The sequence below is a fragment of the Scophthalmus maximus genome, chromosome 13, assembly GCF_022379125.1.
Source record: "Scophthalmus maximus strain ysfricsl-2021 chromosome 13, ASM2237912v1, whole genome shotgun sequence".
NCBI lineage: Eukaryota > Metazoa > Chordata > Actinopteri > Pleuronectiformes > Scophthalmidae > Scophthalmus > Scophthalmus maximus.
The window spans coordinates 7,319,882-7,335,335 of NC_061527.1; the positions used below are offsets into that span (position 1 = coordinate 7,319,882).

At 43.4% G+C, this 15,454-nt stretch overlaps 1 protein-coding gene across 3 annotated transcripts in view; it reads right to left on the minus strand.

Moving 5' to 3' along the window:
* Positions 1-15,454, minus strand: part of adamts10 (ADAM metallopeptidase with thrombospondin type 1 motif, 10) — a 44,679-nt gene that overhangs the window by 4,825 nt on the left and 24,400 nt on the right. For all 3 annotated transcript variants that reach the window (XM_035647496.2, XM_035647495.2, XM_035647497.2), the window contains 9 exons: positions 14,436-14,499; positions 14,056-14,158; positions 10,965-11,098; positions 8,700-8,823; positions 4,720-4,800; positions 2,168-2,331; positions 1,943-2,069; positions 1,279-1,408; positions 554-758 (listed from right to left, as the gene is read on the minus strand). In XM_035647496.2, the coding sequence (XP_035503389.1) occupies positions 554-758; positions 1,279-1,408; positions 1,943-2,069; positions 2,168-2,331; positions 4,720-4,800; positions 8,700-8,823; positions 10,965-11,098; positions 14,056-14,158; positions 14,436-14,499 (1,132 nt within the window). The remainder of the gene's footprint in view (positions 1-553; positions 759-1,278; positions 1,409-1,942; positions 2,070-2,167; positions 2,332-4,719; positions 4,801-8,699; positions 8,824-10,964; positions 11,099-14,055; positions 14,159-14,435; positions 14,500-15,454) is intronic.

The window sequence follows — 15,454 nt, forward strand, 5'->3', positions numbered from 1 at the left end:
TACTAAAGTGTAGCTACACTGGAGGAGGGAAAAACTCCACCAGACTGCTCAAAATAAGGACTCAATTATACTCCCTGGTGGATGTGCAGACTCAGTCATGTTACCATGGACTCGTAGTTGTTCTTGTTATACTCCTTTCAAGTTTGCATTTAGGACACACGCACGTTCACACTCTCTGATAACAAAATTGACACCCTCCTCACACCAGTTTAACGGTGAGAATTAAAAATAGCCCTGGGGATTCCCACCTGACAAGTGCAACAGAACGTATTCATGACTGAATCAACATGTTCATTGTGATGTATCCGTCTGCTCCGTGCCTCTGTTTTGTATTTCATGGTTAAGATACTCTTACTTTTCTCCTGGCAGACGTTTGGGTTTGTAAGGTTCATCTGGAAAAGAAACAACTCCCTTCATTTGAAAGGAATCTTTCACAAACCCCAGTATTGGTTCAAGCCCGCCCCCTTCCCCCCCGCCCAGAGTTGACTTAAAAACATTGCAGGGAGCGCGTGCTCAACACATGCATGACAGGAGCCCTCTGACGTCCGCCTACCTCTGACCAGTCCAGGGCCAGCCACTCGGGGGGGCAGCTGTGGTTGCTGCAGGGCTCAGTGAGGGAGGGGCGCAGAGGGGTGCAGGCGAAGTCATCCAGGACTTTCTCCTCCGTCACAGAGATCCTCCTTTTGCATAAAACCTCCCGAGACCGCAGGCCGCTGTTACAGCTGCGACTGCACTCAGACCACTCTCCTGTCCACCAGCTAGAAGTGGAGAGGAGCCGGACACTTATTTTGTTTTTCATTCATTATATTACAGTACGTATGAGCACACTACAGAGTGGACAGAGATTATACTGTACAAACAGGAGGCACAAGTGCAAATTCTGCACACACAAAGGCAAGCATGACATCTGCAATAAACACAATTGCATAATTGCACAGAACATTGAACAAGACTTTACACAATCACATGGTATGTACAGGGAATGTGACAAATGCCTCGACACCTATTTCATAATAAAATTAAAAATAGCCTTTAAGTCTCTTTATTACTTACAAAACGTGACTGTAGCAGGAAACGATGATGCACCGTCCAAGCAGATATCATTATACGTCAGTATCATGGTATTTAATCAAATACATAAACAATAACATGAAATATGAAAATAGTATAAAAGTAAAAAATGAGCCTACAAGTGAGTTCAAATGCTAAGTTATAATATCAAAAAACACACACGCAACCAGAAAGGTACAATATCATGGAAGATGAGAGGTGACTCGCCTCGGGGAGCACGGCTCAGTGTTGCAGGTTCTCCTCTTCTCTTTGGGTTTGTTCTTCTTTTCACAGAAGTGGTTGTAGACGACCGAATGATCCGACTGCTTCCTGCACACCACCTGCTGGATCTGCACACCTGACAGGTGACACAAAACCCCGGGGACAAACGTACAAGAGGGAATTGGGGAGGGCCACGAAGACATCGGGCTGTTATCGACCCTGTGAACCTACAGGTTTCATCATGGAGGTTAACACATCGGTTTGTAGTTGAATGGCTGTTTCTCATTGTTGAACATCTTAGCAGCACAGATACTGTATGTTCTGTATCATTTTCTATTCACCTTTATTTAACAAAACTGACCCATGTTTACCCAGTCTGTTCACGCAGAACCACATCACTGGGAATAACCAAACATTTTCGGTCCATCTGAGGAAAACCATTACATTTCATGGTCAAGTTTTTTGCTTTTGGTTGGGTTTGGATTTAGGCATGTAGTGATTATGGTAATGGTTATGGTTATGGTAATGGTTATGGTTATGGTGAGGCTAAATCTCCCAGATTCTCCAGGAATTAGTCTAGGTCTGTAACATATATATATATATATATATATATATATTAATATCTCCTCTTCAATGACAACAGCTTGTTGGTGTGTTGTTGTGTTTCTACCTCCAGCGCAGAGAGCCGAGCAGCGCGACCAGGAGGTGTAGTGCCAGGCAAAACCGCTCAGAGGATCCCTGTTGAGTGGGGGGTTGAAACGATAGTGGATCCCTGGGTTCTCCTCCCTCACCAGCACCTACACACATATACAACCAAACATGAAGACAAACATGAAGACAAAACTTTTTGGGAGGCTTTCTTTATTCTGAAAACGCACTGCACTCCTATTCTCACCATGACAATAAGGGTCATGTTTGTTGGCCCCAGAGCTTCAAGCGTTTCTGGCCCGTCGGTGGGCCGCCTGTAGTGGAAGGTGGTGCCGGCGACTTCGAACCTGCGCGGCGTGTCAATGGTCAGCTTCCCGTTGATAAAGTACTGGTCACCTTTACTCTTCAGCACTAGGACACAGAGGAAATGGGTGTTGAAGGAAGACAGTGAAAGCAGCAAGTAAATACAATGACAGGCTTTTCAAATGTGTTCATTTGCTTCTGTCTGACAGAAGATCAATATCAGTTTTGTCTCTGCCCCTGATAATAAAAACATAAGAGTAAAGGAAAGAGATATATTATCAGTTCAAAATCTTGCCTTTTTTTTTTCTTTAGATCTATCAGACTAATACAATCCATGTGAGCATTACTGATCACAGGCCTGAACTGTTTTAAATCTAGAACATCAACATATGTCAACACCCCTCTGAGAAGAATTTAACCCAGCGAGCACCAACACTGCCATCAGGGGAAACAAATCTCCTGCCTGCTCTACCTGAATGCACTGTGTTTTATTTAGATGCAACTGTACACATAGTTCTCTTTAGTTCTTCTTACCAAGCTGGAAATAGAAGCCACTCGGTAAAATGGCAGCAGTCAGAAATTCCTGACATCTCCCGACTCACAAGCACAATAGAGAAAGTGACGTCAACTGTTTTTTTTTTTTTTAAACTTGGCCGCTCATAGTAGATCTTTCTCACGGTAGACATTTTTAACTTGTCATAGCCAGCGAAGCACAGGTGAAGTGGATTTTGTTCCATCAGGCATCGCAGTAAACCGCGAGAGTCGGCCAGTGCGGACAGCACACAGCATGCTGAAAGATAGCTCATCCAAATGAAAATGCCAGTTTCCAGTTATGACAAGCCAAAATGTCTGGTGTGAGAAGGGTCGATTAAGGTCAGACTGTAGGCTAGACCGTGAGCTACTGTGCAGACGTATTAATCAGGCAGGTGTCAATGATTACAATAAGAATTGAGGAAAGCGTTCCAGCTCCCAATATGTTGAATATCTGACTCACTGGGACGTTTCCTACGTATCAGCAGCACCTAATTCATAGGACGGCTTTCCGTGGTGATCTACTTCCTGCTGTTCACGATAAAATTCAATTTAACCCTTTCTCCTTTGTTCTTCTATACGCTTCCCCTGATTTAAATGTTATAAGGAACGCCTCTGCTCTTCCTGCACCCACATGTCAAAATGTCTCCCGTAAAACTAAAGCATACCAAGTTCACTATTTGTGCAAACGTTTCAGGCCCTTCAGATTCTTAGCCATCACACAGCACCATCGGGGAGGCATCTGATCGGTCCCAAACTAGTGCTGCTGCTGGACAGCGACCCCGGAAAATTACAGCCAGTGTGTCATAAAGAACTATCGTCAGAGACAAGGGGAACGAGGAGTCCTGCAACAGATGGTGCGACCCCCACAGAGCACAGGTCTCAACATTATTGAGTTCTGTCTGGGAATTGCACAAAGAGACAGAGGACACTGAGGAGGCCTAAATCCACAGAGGAACTGTGCCAAGTTCTATAAATGCTGAGGACAACCTGCACGCCAAGTATACCTCTACAAACTGTGCATTAGTAGAATGGAGACCTGGTGATGTTTAAAAGACAAAGAATGGTCACAACATATAAAGATTTGATTTTGGGGGGGGGGGGGTGGTGGGGGGGTGTTTACTACACTTTGTGTGAAAATGACAGACAGAAAAAACTATCCATCGCATTATTGTTTAAAGCATCCGCACCGCTTACAATGTCTAACCCTGTATATTATAAGGTGTTGCCATAGATTGTATATAAAAAAGGACGTAGTCACTGGGTCCATAAAGTGCCTTTAAGTGCCTGAAGCCTGTATTCTCTGGAATGACCAGCAGAGAGCGACTCCACTGGTTGCAAGAAAAAAAGGTCAGCTTCTTTAGAAGTCTATGAGAAAATGACTCTTCTCCTCACTTGATTTATAACGTCAGCAAACAGTTTCCTGAGGAGTTTGCGGCCTCAATGCATAGGAGCGTGGACAGTGTGACTGACAGCTGGTGCCGTCCAATCGGTGGATGGCTGCAAGTGAAGGCGGCCGCGCGGTGGACGAGCTCTCAGTCAGACCCACACCCCCTGCTCCTCCAAATATGGTTACCTCTGGTTTCAAAAAACCAAGATGGCGCCGGTCGAAATACTAAACTCCAGACTTCAAAACGGCAGCTCACAAACCAATGGGTGACGCCGCGGTGAGTTGCCAACGTTAGTCGTGATATTGAGGCAGCATGTGCAACCCCAGGATCCTGAAACTGAAGCACTTGTGCGTCTGGGTTTCCCCTGCTACAAAATCCTTGCGTGAAAAAGGCCTGTTGAATTATATCGATCATCGCACTTTGAGTAAGAAAACATATTTTCGAGAAAGGTTAAGAAATTCAAACAGGCACATCTTATTGCTTCTTACTGATAAAAAGATTAGTTAGCACAGGAACAGTATGTTCCCGTCATTTCTTTATCTGGTCCTAAAAGTCCGCTCGAGTATCATCTTACCAAGGTAATTGAGGGAGATGTTGAGCTCTTGAATGTGGATGAACACGGATCCTTTGGGGATTCTGACCACTTCTTCATAACCTGAGACACACAAACACAGATCCACACAAGTTAAAAAAAAATGAAAACAAGGCAAAGGAGGTTTATTCACTGAGGATCAGGGGAGCGACTCATAAGTAGTGTTTAACTCTGTGGAACACCAATGGACTAAGCAGAGACTTGAGGTTCCAGTTGCATTCCTGGGCAGCCGGCCTTAGCTGCTCGGCTCGGCTCTTTGTTAGAGAGCGAGACCTCTGCCAAGAGCCGGCTCTTCCCCCCGCTTCTTCTTCTTCTTCTTCTTCTCTGTGTTCCCTCCATCTGTTTTAGTCTCTTTTCTTTTTATGCTCATCTCACCTCCACCCTGCCTCGCTCTGCTTTTCTAAGCCATGCTCAGCTGTGCAGTCCTGTAAATAACTTCAGCCTCACTGGAAGAGGGAATGAAAAAAAAAGAAAAAAAAAAGGAAAGTAGAGAAGAGTAATGGAAGAGTAAAATAATTCCTTCCAGTGCTTTGACCACAAGAGGAAAGGAGCGGCTTGGCTTATGACCTCTGCGTGGAGCTCTGAGAGCTCAGACTGACCCTGCTCTGGCTTTTTCTAGATGGAGGCGCGGAAGATCAGAGGGACAGAGATGGCGTTTTATTCGTTTCCTTTGGCTTGAGGGACAGACACACACAGAGCAAGGCTGTGAGTGTGAGGTTCTTATCAATCAGAGGCCCTGTGTTGTTAACAGAGCAAAAGGAGCTGTAAAGCCCTGGACCATGACACCACAGTAACCCCTCACCGCCTGCCGGAGCCACGGGCCGGACAGATGGACAGACAGTTGAAGCTGTGAGCACAGAGTAAGAGTTAAATAACGTAAGCATCTTTAGGAAACTACAGCTTTCACTTTTCTGGGATGGGGAAACTCTGATTGTTGATATTTTTCCTGTCATAGTGCAGCTTCAAGAGGTTGGCTCAATCCTAAAACACTCTGCGCTTGGTAAGGACAAAGGTATCAGTCATTTATAGTACCAGAACATCAGAGCAGAAGATAAAAGGTTCCGTGGCTGATATGTATATATATATATATATATATATATATATATATATATATATATATATATATATATATATATATATATATATATATATATATATATATATATATATATATATATATCAATCAACATTGTTGTGTCTCTCTGCTGAAGCTTTTACTCAGGTTTACTTTGCGGCCTTCTCCGCCTGCAGACAGACCAAATTTAAATCGCTGGAGCAGAGACGAGGAGGTGCTTTTGGAGTTCAGAAAAATCAAACGCTTGCTGTAGACATGAGTGATTCCCCGTCGTGAATCTGCATGAGGTCAGAATAAGCGTCCAGTCCTGGGCCTGGAGTTTGAGTTTGGTGAGAGATGAGACCAGGCTGTACTGTAGACTGTAGAATCATCTGAGTGTAAACTCAAGTGAACTCAGTCGAAGTTTTTATTGAAAGTATTTGGGAAATTATCCACAAATTATGCTCCATTAATTAGTGAATTCATTTACTGGCAGAAGTCTGTTGAAATTCTTTTTTTAAGCAATGCCAAACAATTGATGGATCCAACTTTCCAGTGTGAGAATTTGCATCGTTTCTTGGTCTTTTATTATAGTGGATGGGAGATAGAAGGAGTTTCGATACTGTTTTCTGGTGTGATTGATCAATTAATCCTAAAAAGCAAATGAATCATTAACGAAAATAATGGATTGGTTACAGCCCCAGTCGCTGTGCTACAGGAGTTCATGTCCAAGTGTCACTGGGCAAGATACTGAACCCCAAATTGCCCCTGACCATTTATTACACATAACTTGAATCCTTACTTGACCCTCATCTGACATCTTTGGGATGAACTGGCAACAAGTCTTGTCGCTCAGTGTCAGTGTTAGGCTTCACTAATCCTCTGAATGGGAGTAAATCCCTGTAGCCAGGCTCCAACAATCTTGTGGAAACCCTGAGACCAGAAACTGTTATAGCAACTCTATAAATGGCATAACCGAGTTTTGCTTGCACTGGTGGTGACCAACTACTGCAACACATTCTGGGACTGTAGCTCATTAAAAGGGTCCTCAACATGATGCTTAAATATAGAGATATTTGTCATGAGCATTACTACTTAAGTCTCTGAAAACAGATGTAAGATTTCCTCTGTGGCTCTGGAGGGAGGTTTATAAAAATCGGAGAAAATAACCCTGATGATGATGGTGTCTTGGCTTCGGCTTGGAGGCGACACATTTTAAACAAACCTCTCTTACAAACGGGTGTGGAATTAGAGATGCAGGCCTTTACTCTTCAAAGAAACTCTACATACAGAACACATGGTGAAAATTGCCTGTATTTTTTGAGTTTGACCCATATTGGGAGATAAAAATCTCTGACTTTTGACAATTCTTTTTTTTAAATAGTCTCTCGTAATTCCCCTAAATTTATGACAATGCAATATAACATCAATGGAACACCCCTTTATACTGTAATAACCCTGACCACCAGATTACTGAACACAAGCCCAAACAACCTCCACTTCCACTTACTAAATGTTTTTTTTTCCAGCCCAGTGCTAATGTCAGATATTTTGGGGGTGGTTGAGACTTCAGCTGGGCTTGACAGACTGGCCTGGTCACTGTGGTCCAACGCATGGCTGCCTGTTAAGGGTGTGTCCCCCTTTGAGGAATCCTGGAAGGGGGTGAGTGGGGTTGACAGTTGGGTGAGAGAATCGGGAGTTTGGTGTTGTGGTGAGAAATGTAACCCAGAATAGATACGACGGCAGCCGGACCTCAAGCCACACTGGTTGGACCTCATCTAAATCTGTCTGCCACGTGTGTCTGGGTGGCTGGCGGATAAATATATGTACCCGTACGGTTTATGGTATGTATATGTATATATTTGTGTTCCCTTTTTTTGTAGTTGTTCCAGGTCTCAGATTGCCTCAGGGAATCAATGTTGTGCAGCGACATTTAACATGGTTAAACATCGATTTAGAATCCTGTTCTGATGATATTCCTGTTCTAATCTGCAAATTACATTTATCCCAGTTGGCCCTACAGAGGCCTCACTGACAGACGACTTGGTCGCCCTGTTGTATCTAAAACCTTTTTTTTGCGGTGTACCTCAAGGCTTGATTCTGGGTCCGGTTCTTTCTCTTTTTACATGCTTTCTCTTGGTCATAAGTAGAAGCCATAATATATAATTTAATCTATATGCAGATGATACACAATTATATCTACATGACAACCCTACACAAAACCTATAGTATCTTACTAATGCTTTTTCCAAGGCCTGCCAACAGGATGTTAAAGGTCTAGGAATTTACTGACCATCAAAAAACTGCCTGGCGTAGACATGATGGTGGACAATACTAGTGAATGTTTCAATTTGAAATGTCAACTTCAAATCTGGGCAACATCAACTCTCAACTGCTGTATATACAAGTTGTTTATCTCAAGGCATTCATCAAAAAACAAACAGGCGATGAGATAAATGATTGTTCTGTAGCTATGTGGATGTATGAGCTTGTGCAGCTATGTGCTCGATCAAATAAATAACTGACGGTATGCTGCTTCGCATGTGAAAATATAATTATTTGATACAACTGGAATATCTGGGGTATCCTAACTCACTTGGCAAGGCAGCTTTCCAAGATTCATTCACAATGCAAAATATCACAATCCGAAAATTGGATGTTAATTTTTATGGCTACGGAGAAGAATTATGTTGCATAAATATTATGTTTAATGCCTCGTGTTAACCAAATCTGATTCTGAGAAAAGAGGAAACCCCTTCTGAAGTCAAAAAAGTGAACCATGTTTCACTAAAGCTAATGAAGACAGGACAAGTGTACAGAAATGTCTGTGGAAGCAGCTCCCTTCAGTGAATTAATGAGATAACTGGGAGTGTAAAGGAAAAGTTGCTCGAGTGTTTCATTTCTGTACCTCCTTCGGGCAGCGAGTCGTTGAAGAGCCCCTCCGCAGTCATGCAGCTGCTGCCATCACCCCCACAGAGCCGGCAGCGGTCCTCACGAACGTCCGAGCCGAGGACGCGATCGCAGCCTACGTGCTGCGGGAGGGGAAGATTGGAAATGAGCTGCGGGGTCACTCTGGGTCATGGGTTACAGTCAGTAAATCGGGAGGTGTCAGAGGCCGAGCTGAGGGATTACCTCTAATGTCTTCCAGACCACGTTTTTCAAAACACAAAAATATCAGATGGTGAGTCCAGATGTGTTTTCCTGATCCTGTGCAGACATAATGCTCTTAGGTTGCTAAACTCATAGCTGTCGACATAAATAAGTTTCATGATGAGCAAAGCAGGTGGTTTTACTCCAAGTCCAACAGCGAACCGAACCTAAACAAAAGTGTAGGAAATGAATGGCAACCGCTCTCATACTCATATATTCATATGACAGTTGCTTATTGTAGAGGGGGATAATGAGACTTAGGTTTATTATTACTTTTACACTGATTAGATCACAGTTCAAAAAACTAAATCCGGGGCTGAAACTGTGATTATTTGAATATCTGTCGGGTTTGTCATGAGGGTAGTGTTGAGATTTAAAAAGTTATATTGATAAAAAGGTGAACCTTGTCTTTAATTGTAGAAAACAGAACCCTTTTTAATCTTAAACAACTTCACAAGAATAAAAATCTACTTTCTTTTTGTATTTGGTGTAAAGGAATCAGAATAAAAGTTGCCCTGATACAAAGTCAAGGATCTGGGTTCAAAAGTGCTCCAAGAACAGCGTCTGATATCTTATGCAACATTAGAAATGTGGCCAAAAACTATGGTTAGGAGAGCACATGTGCACCTAGGAGGAGGCCGAGCTCGGGACACAATACAAGAATTTTTGTGCCTATGAGAAACTCCTTCTGAAAGAAGGTGGCCCTTTTTTCCTACCTGCCGTTTACACTTTACAACGGAGACAGATCAGCAGGTGAAATCACTGCGCGGGCACAGCCTTCACCTGGATCTCCACGGTCCGTTCGTTTCATGGAAGAACCAGCGTCGTTAATGTTTTGTTCACTCTATATTTTATCGAACAGATCCAGGAAAAAGTGACTCTAGCAGCCGTGCCTTTTGTCTGCAGCGGCATGTTGTGTTCGACTGGACCATCTGTTCCTCGGCCCCTTTTCCCTACCACCCCCACGTCTCCCTCTCTCTCTCTCATTGTCGAACGCCAAGTCCTGAGCAAAATCCAGCATGAGGCTGCAAACGAGAGATAGAGATTTCTCTTCTTGGAGTTTTGTGTGTGTGCGTAAAGTATATGAAGAGAGGTGAGGCGACAGAAGAGCGGGAGAGGGAAGAGGAGGCGCGGACTGGATTGTGGGCAGATGAAACAAAAGAATAGACGACTGGAAAGGGAAAGAGAAGGAAAAAAAATGAGGAGCAGAGTAAGAAAATTAGAGGAATGGAGAGATGTAGAGACAGATAATAAGACTGCAGTGAATGAAAGCCAGTCTGCGGAGCAGACAGAGTAACAGCTGAGCTGGAGGGTCACTGAGTTCCTGCAGAGCCCAACAGAGCAGAGCGAAGGGGAAAGAGAGCAGCGAAGGAGGAGGGGGAAGAAACCAGCGAGAGAGGCCATGATGATAAACAAAATCCTCTTTTTTGGATAAGCCCAGGATCTCCAGCTTCTCTCGGCTCCTCCTAAACTAAGACATTTCAAATTTGAGTGAGAAAAACAATTTCTTTTGACGTTCAGCAAAACAACGAGCTGGCCGTCCTCAGAAGCAACAGATCGGTGGTGGTGGGGGGGGGGGGGGGGGGGGTCAACAACGACCACGTAATCAGAGCGCTATTATCATTAGGTTTTTTTTGGTCCATTGACAATTGTTAGTCATGTCGGTGTCAAACTGGGTTTCCAGGGACCTGTCGTAGCTCCAGGTGGTCTCCACTTCGGCAGAACGAACGACGGTCAGATGTGTGGTTTTCATCATCAGTCAGGATTACAGAGAAAGAGCGTCGGTAATGGGGATCTGAGACCACTGCCAGAGTTAGGATCCTTTTTCATTTCAGCAGCTGAGCGTGATGATGGTCTGCAGCCTATGAGTAAACTAGACAGCGGGGGCTGTCCAGAGTCCAGAGTCCAGAGTATAAGCAATAGTCTTATGTTGATTCTACATTGTGCTGCTTTTTAGTGATTCAGCTCCTCTGCTCATATGTGCACACAAAAACAATAGGAGCATAAAATCTTCTCATCTCACCTTACACTCCCCATTTACACACACGTCCAGGGAGTCGTCTCGGCAGGGTGTGCCGTCCACCACGGCCGGAGCCCGCTCTGTGTAGAAGTTGTAACCTTCTGCCAGGCAGTTCAGAGAGCAGGCCTTCACCCCACCTGGACACACACACACACACACACACACACAGACAACAAGTAAATGAAGCCTGTTTTCCATAATGACACGTGACCGGTCGCAGTTCTTTGTTCTGCCCAATGTGTCACGTCGTAACGAAGGCCGCAGAGTACGAAAGGGGCAGAGCAAGAGAGGGAAGAGTCCGCAGGGGGAGTGGGAAATGTTCTTCAGTCGCTGACAACCGCAGAACAAGCAGCTGAATGTGATTAGGTCCCTGCTGCTCTGGAATATACACACAGACACAAAACTACTGTTCTCACTCAATAAATAGATACAAACACGGACAAACAGAGCCGTGCAGACGGGTCCGACGAGGCGGCCGATAGCGCAAAACCAAACTGTCAACGATTACAATGTAAAGCTAAAATAACAGCGAAACTAAAACCGTAGAAATCAGAATTACATTACAAATCAAATTACATTTGTGTTGTTGTGAGTAAATATGATTTTTCTGGCTCCACAGATTTTTCGCAACTGCAAAATTGTTTGTTTTGTATATTGACACTAACATTCGATATTGACAGCTGCTCTGAAATCAAACTTATATTTACCCTCCACTTAAGAATGTAATAAAATCTGATAATCTAATAACTTCCCGATAATGTAATAAAATGTCTTAACCAATAATGTAATAATCTCTGTACCTAATGGGACGTTATCGCATTATTGGGTTAACCTTTTTTTGTAGAGCGCAATTATGTAATAATTTCACACACTGACAAAAGACAAGTTAATTAAGTTTGTTCAACGTGAAGCTATCAATTGTCTTAACACTTTAACTTCAAGTTGAACAAACCTCATTCATTTCTGTGTTATCAAATGGAGCAAATTTTTAAGTTGGAAAGCAATTTTCTTTTTTCAGTGCAATATTGTAATAAATGGGAAATGATCAAAGCTTGAATATAAAGTGTAATAATATAAAAAACAATATTTACGTCATTGGAAATTATTACATTGTGTGTTCTATAAGTCATTTATAAGCTGCACAACCAAATAAAATGTGAGGAAATGATTCTGGGTTTTATAAAGATATGCACATGCATGACTCTTTTCCTTACTATTACACACACACACACACACACACACAGACACACACACACAAACACACACACACACACACACACACACTTACTAGAGGTTTCTCTAGCCAAGTGGTATATATCTGTCATTCATCTGTGCAGCTCGCCAAACAGCTCCACTATTTGAGTGGCTGTTGACATCAGTCTGGGCTGTGTTTGTTTGTGCTGGCAGTGCAGAGGCAGGTACAGTATGTACCGGGAAGGGGAGAGAAAGAAAGAGAAAGTGAGAGAGAGAGTATGCACTGGCAGGGCTTGCAAACGATAAAGTGGTCAGACCACGGAAAAATACAATTCCCATGGTGCCTAGCTTTGGCAGGGAATTCATGGCTTGCATCAGGGTTCGTGTATGTGTGTGTGTCTGTGTGTGTTAGCGAGTAATAACTTGCAGGGTATGTTGTATGGAGTGTGAAGGTTGAATGTGAAGGCTGCTGGAGCAGCTTGTTTAAGGAAGAAAAAAAAAAAAACCTGCGAAAGACGACAGACTATTTTTTAATTAACTGGCTGTCGGAGCTGAGAGTGAAAGGCCGTCTCTGTTCTCGGGGTAGAAACTAGAAAGTGAGGGCGATTGCATAATGGTTAACAAAGGAGGAGTCTGAGAGGGAGATGGCTTTAGAGAGGCGTCCAGAGCGGAGAGGAAAGGAGGGAAGGAAAGGAAGCTGCTTTAGCCTGAGTGAAGGTAAAAGTGAAAGGAAAGCTGAAATGAGGATTTGAGGAGAGTGAGAGGGCTGCGGAGGACAGAAAAGGGGCTGGGCGCTGTGATCTGGCCTTAACGCAGGGCAGAGTCACTGGCACCGTTCCTATTTTAACAGCTGCAAGGGATTTCAATTGTAAAATCAGCTGACTTGATGAAAGGAGCACTTGTTGCCTGAAGTTGGAACTGGCTGGCCGGGCCATCTCTGTAAGCCATTATGTTATTGGAGGGCTAGATTAAAGGCAGTTATGTCGTTGAAACTATTTATCTTTCACGTCCAGTATAGTGCTCATCAGGAGCAAGGAATTCCTGCAAGGCATTGTGGGATGCGTGGCTCTCTGCAGCCAGCATCTGTGACCCAGACTGGAGAGAGTCTGCAGCTTCGATTCACTTTCTCCTCATTCCACACACAACTCCCACTCACACACACAGACGGTAGCATGTAGTGAAAAGAACTTGAAATTAGCCCCTTCAACTGTCGTTTTGTACAAATTGGATTTTACTTTGGTGATGACCTCGAGGAGGAACAGAGGAAGAGTAATCTGCGTCTGTGTCTTTTTGTTGACCTACAGTATATCAACTCAAACCAACACTGACCCCTGTAGACATGAGATGAGGAGCGGAGCAGGAATTGTCAAACCCCGCCACGCACTCCGGTGAGCGTGGCCAGTGGGGGGAGAAACTGGTGCGACTGGGGCAATGGTGAAAAAAGACGGCCAAGCTCACCGGGGTTTGGGAATTTAGAGGCTTTCTGTTAATTAAATCCGGTAGACCTAAAACAAACGTTTCCAACCCAAAGTGTTTTAAAGATCCAAGTTCACAGACCGACTTCCTGGTTGAACCAGCGACTTGTTGTACTTGCCGTAGTTGTGCACACACAGATATCAGCAGAAATAAAAATGTCTCTCTGTAGTTGCAAGGACAGTCCTTGACATAATACAGTCCCCAGCCCCTTACCCTATAACCATACCCATCAAAACTAAATACCTAACCCTAATTCTAACCCTTACACTAAAACCAAGTCTTAACCCTTAAACAGCCCTTTGAAGCTGTGAGGACCGGCCAGCATGTCCTCACCACGATGGGTCTGAACTAAAATTGACCCTCACAACTATAGAAAGACAAGCACACACACACACACACACACACAGTAAGTCTAGTCACTCACCTCCTCTGTATGGCTTCCAGGTGTAAAATTTCCCCCGGAAAGGAACGATGTCAAAGTCGGAGCACTGAATCTCCCTGAAATCCCGAGAGCCTGCAGGGCACTCCTGTTACACACACACATACACATACACATAACACACACACACACACACATTATAAATACACACACACACACACACACACACACACACACACACACACACACACACACACACACACACACACACACACACACACACACACACACACACACACACACAGTAAATACATGCACATTCCAGCAAAGTCTTGTGCAATGACCAAATCAAATGGAGCAAATGACAGTGTGTTGACCAATTGATGATAATGATGAGAGAAACGATGCAGAGCAGTGATACTCACATCAATATTGCAGGACCTGAAACGCTTTCTCTCCCCGAGACAATACTTTCCACCAATGGTTGGCCTGCGACCAGACACAGAGAGAATCAGGCCAGTCCGTCACATCTGATCACAATTTAAAAAGATCTAACCTCCATCACATCCAGCACACAGCGCTGGCTCCTGATCTCTGCTTTGTCTGCCCTCATCAGTGTGTTTTCAATCTCGCCGACGGTCTCATGTTTATTGCTTTATTGTGTATCACAAACCATCGTGACAACAACTCGGTAGTTTGAAAAAAGAAAAAAAAAACAATAACATTAGGAGCGGAGAAGGTAGCCAGAGCCAGCCACCATCAAATGGCTGCTTCTGCTAAACTTTTCAACAAATTTAAACATCATGGTGCCGAAAAATGACGATCAGAAATGATACAAGACAAGACCACTGGCCTCAGATTTGGGTCAATTCATTCTTAGCTTAATCCATTCAAGATGACGGATCCGGTAACTGTGATTCCATAGCAAGTCTGTTAGTCATTTTGAGATGACTCACATATTAGATATCTAGATATGATTTATTATATATATCGACTCAAATTGTTTTGTTTTTTACGTCAGTGACAGAATTTAAAGTTTATCGGTCACTTCTGCTCCCTGTTTCAACCTTTAAGTACAATTGTGATCATTTTACATTTGACCGTGTAAATAGTTTGCAGGTTTAAGAAACTCTTATTCCCATTGGGGCCTTTTCGAGCCAAAATCAAACTAGATGCCCGATGTCCCGCGACATCGAACTGGCCGTTAAAAGGGCAACAAGAATATAGAGGGAGGCAGGTTCACATTTCCATGTCTGTCTTTATACTATAGCAATTAATATTTCATTTTTAGAAACAAAATTTCCAAATGTTTTTAAAACATATTCCAAGTTCTGCTGACACTTAGAAACTCAGCAATCTGAGTTAACTACATCAAGCGATAATCTTGTAAATTATATAAATTTTTTTCGTATAAAATTATAATTTTGTGTTTCAATGCACAGCC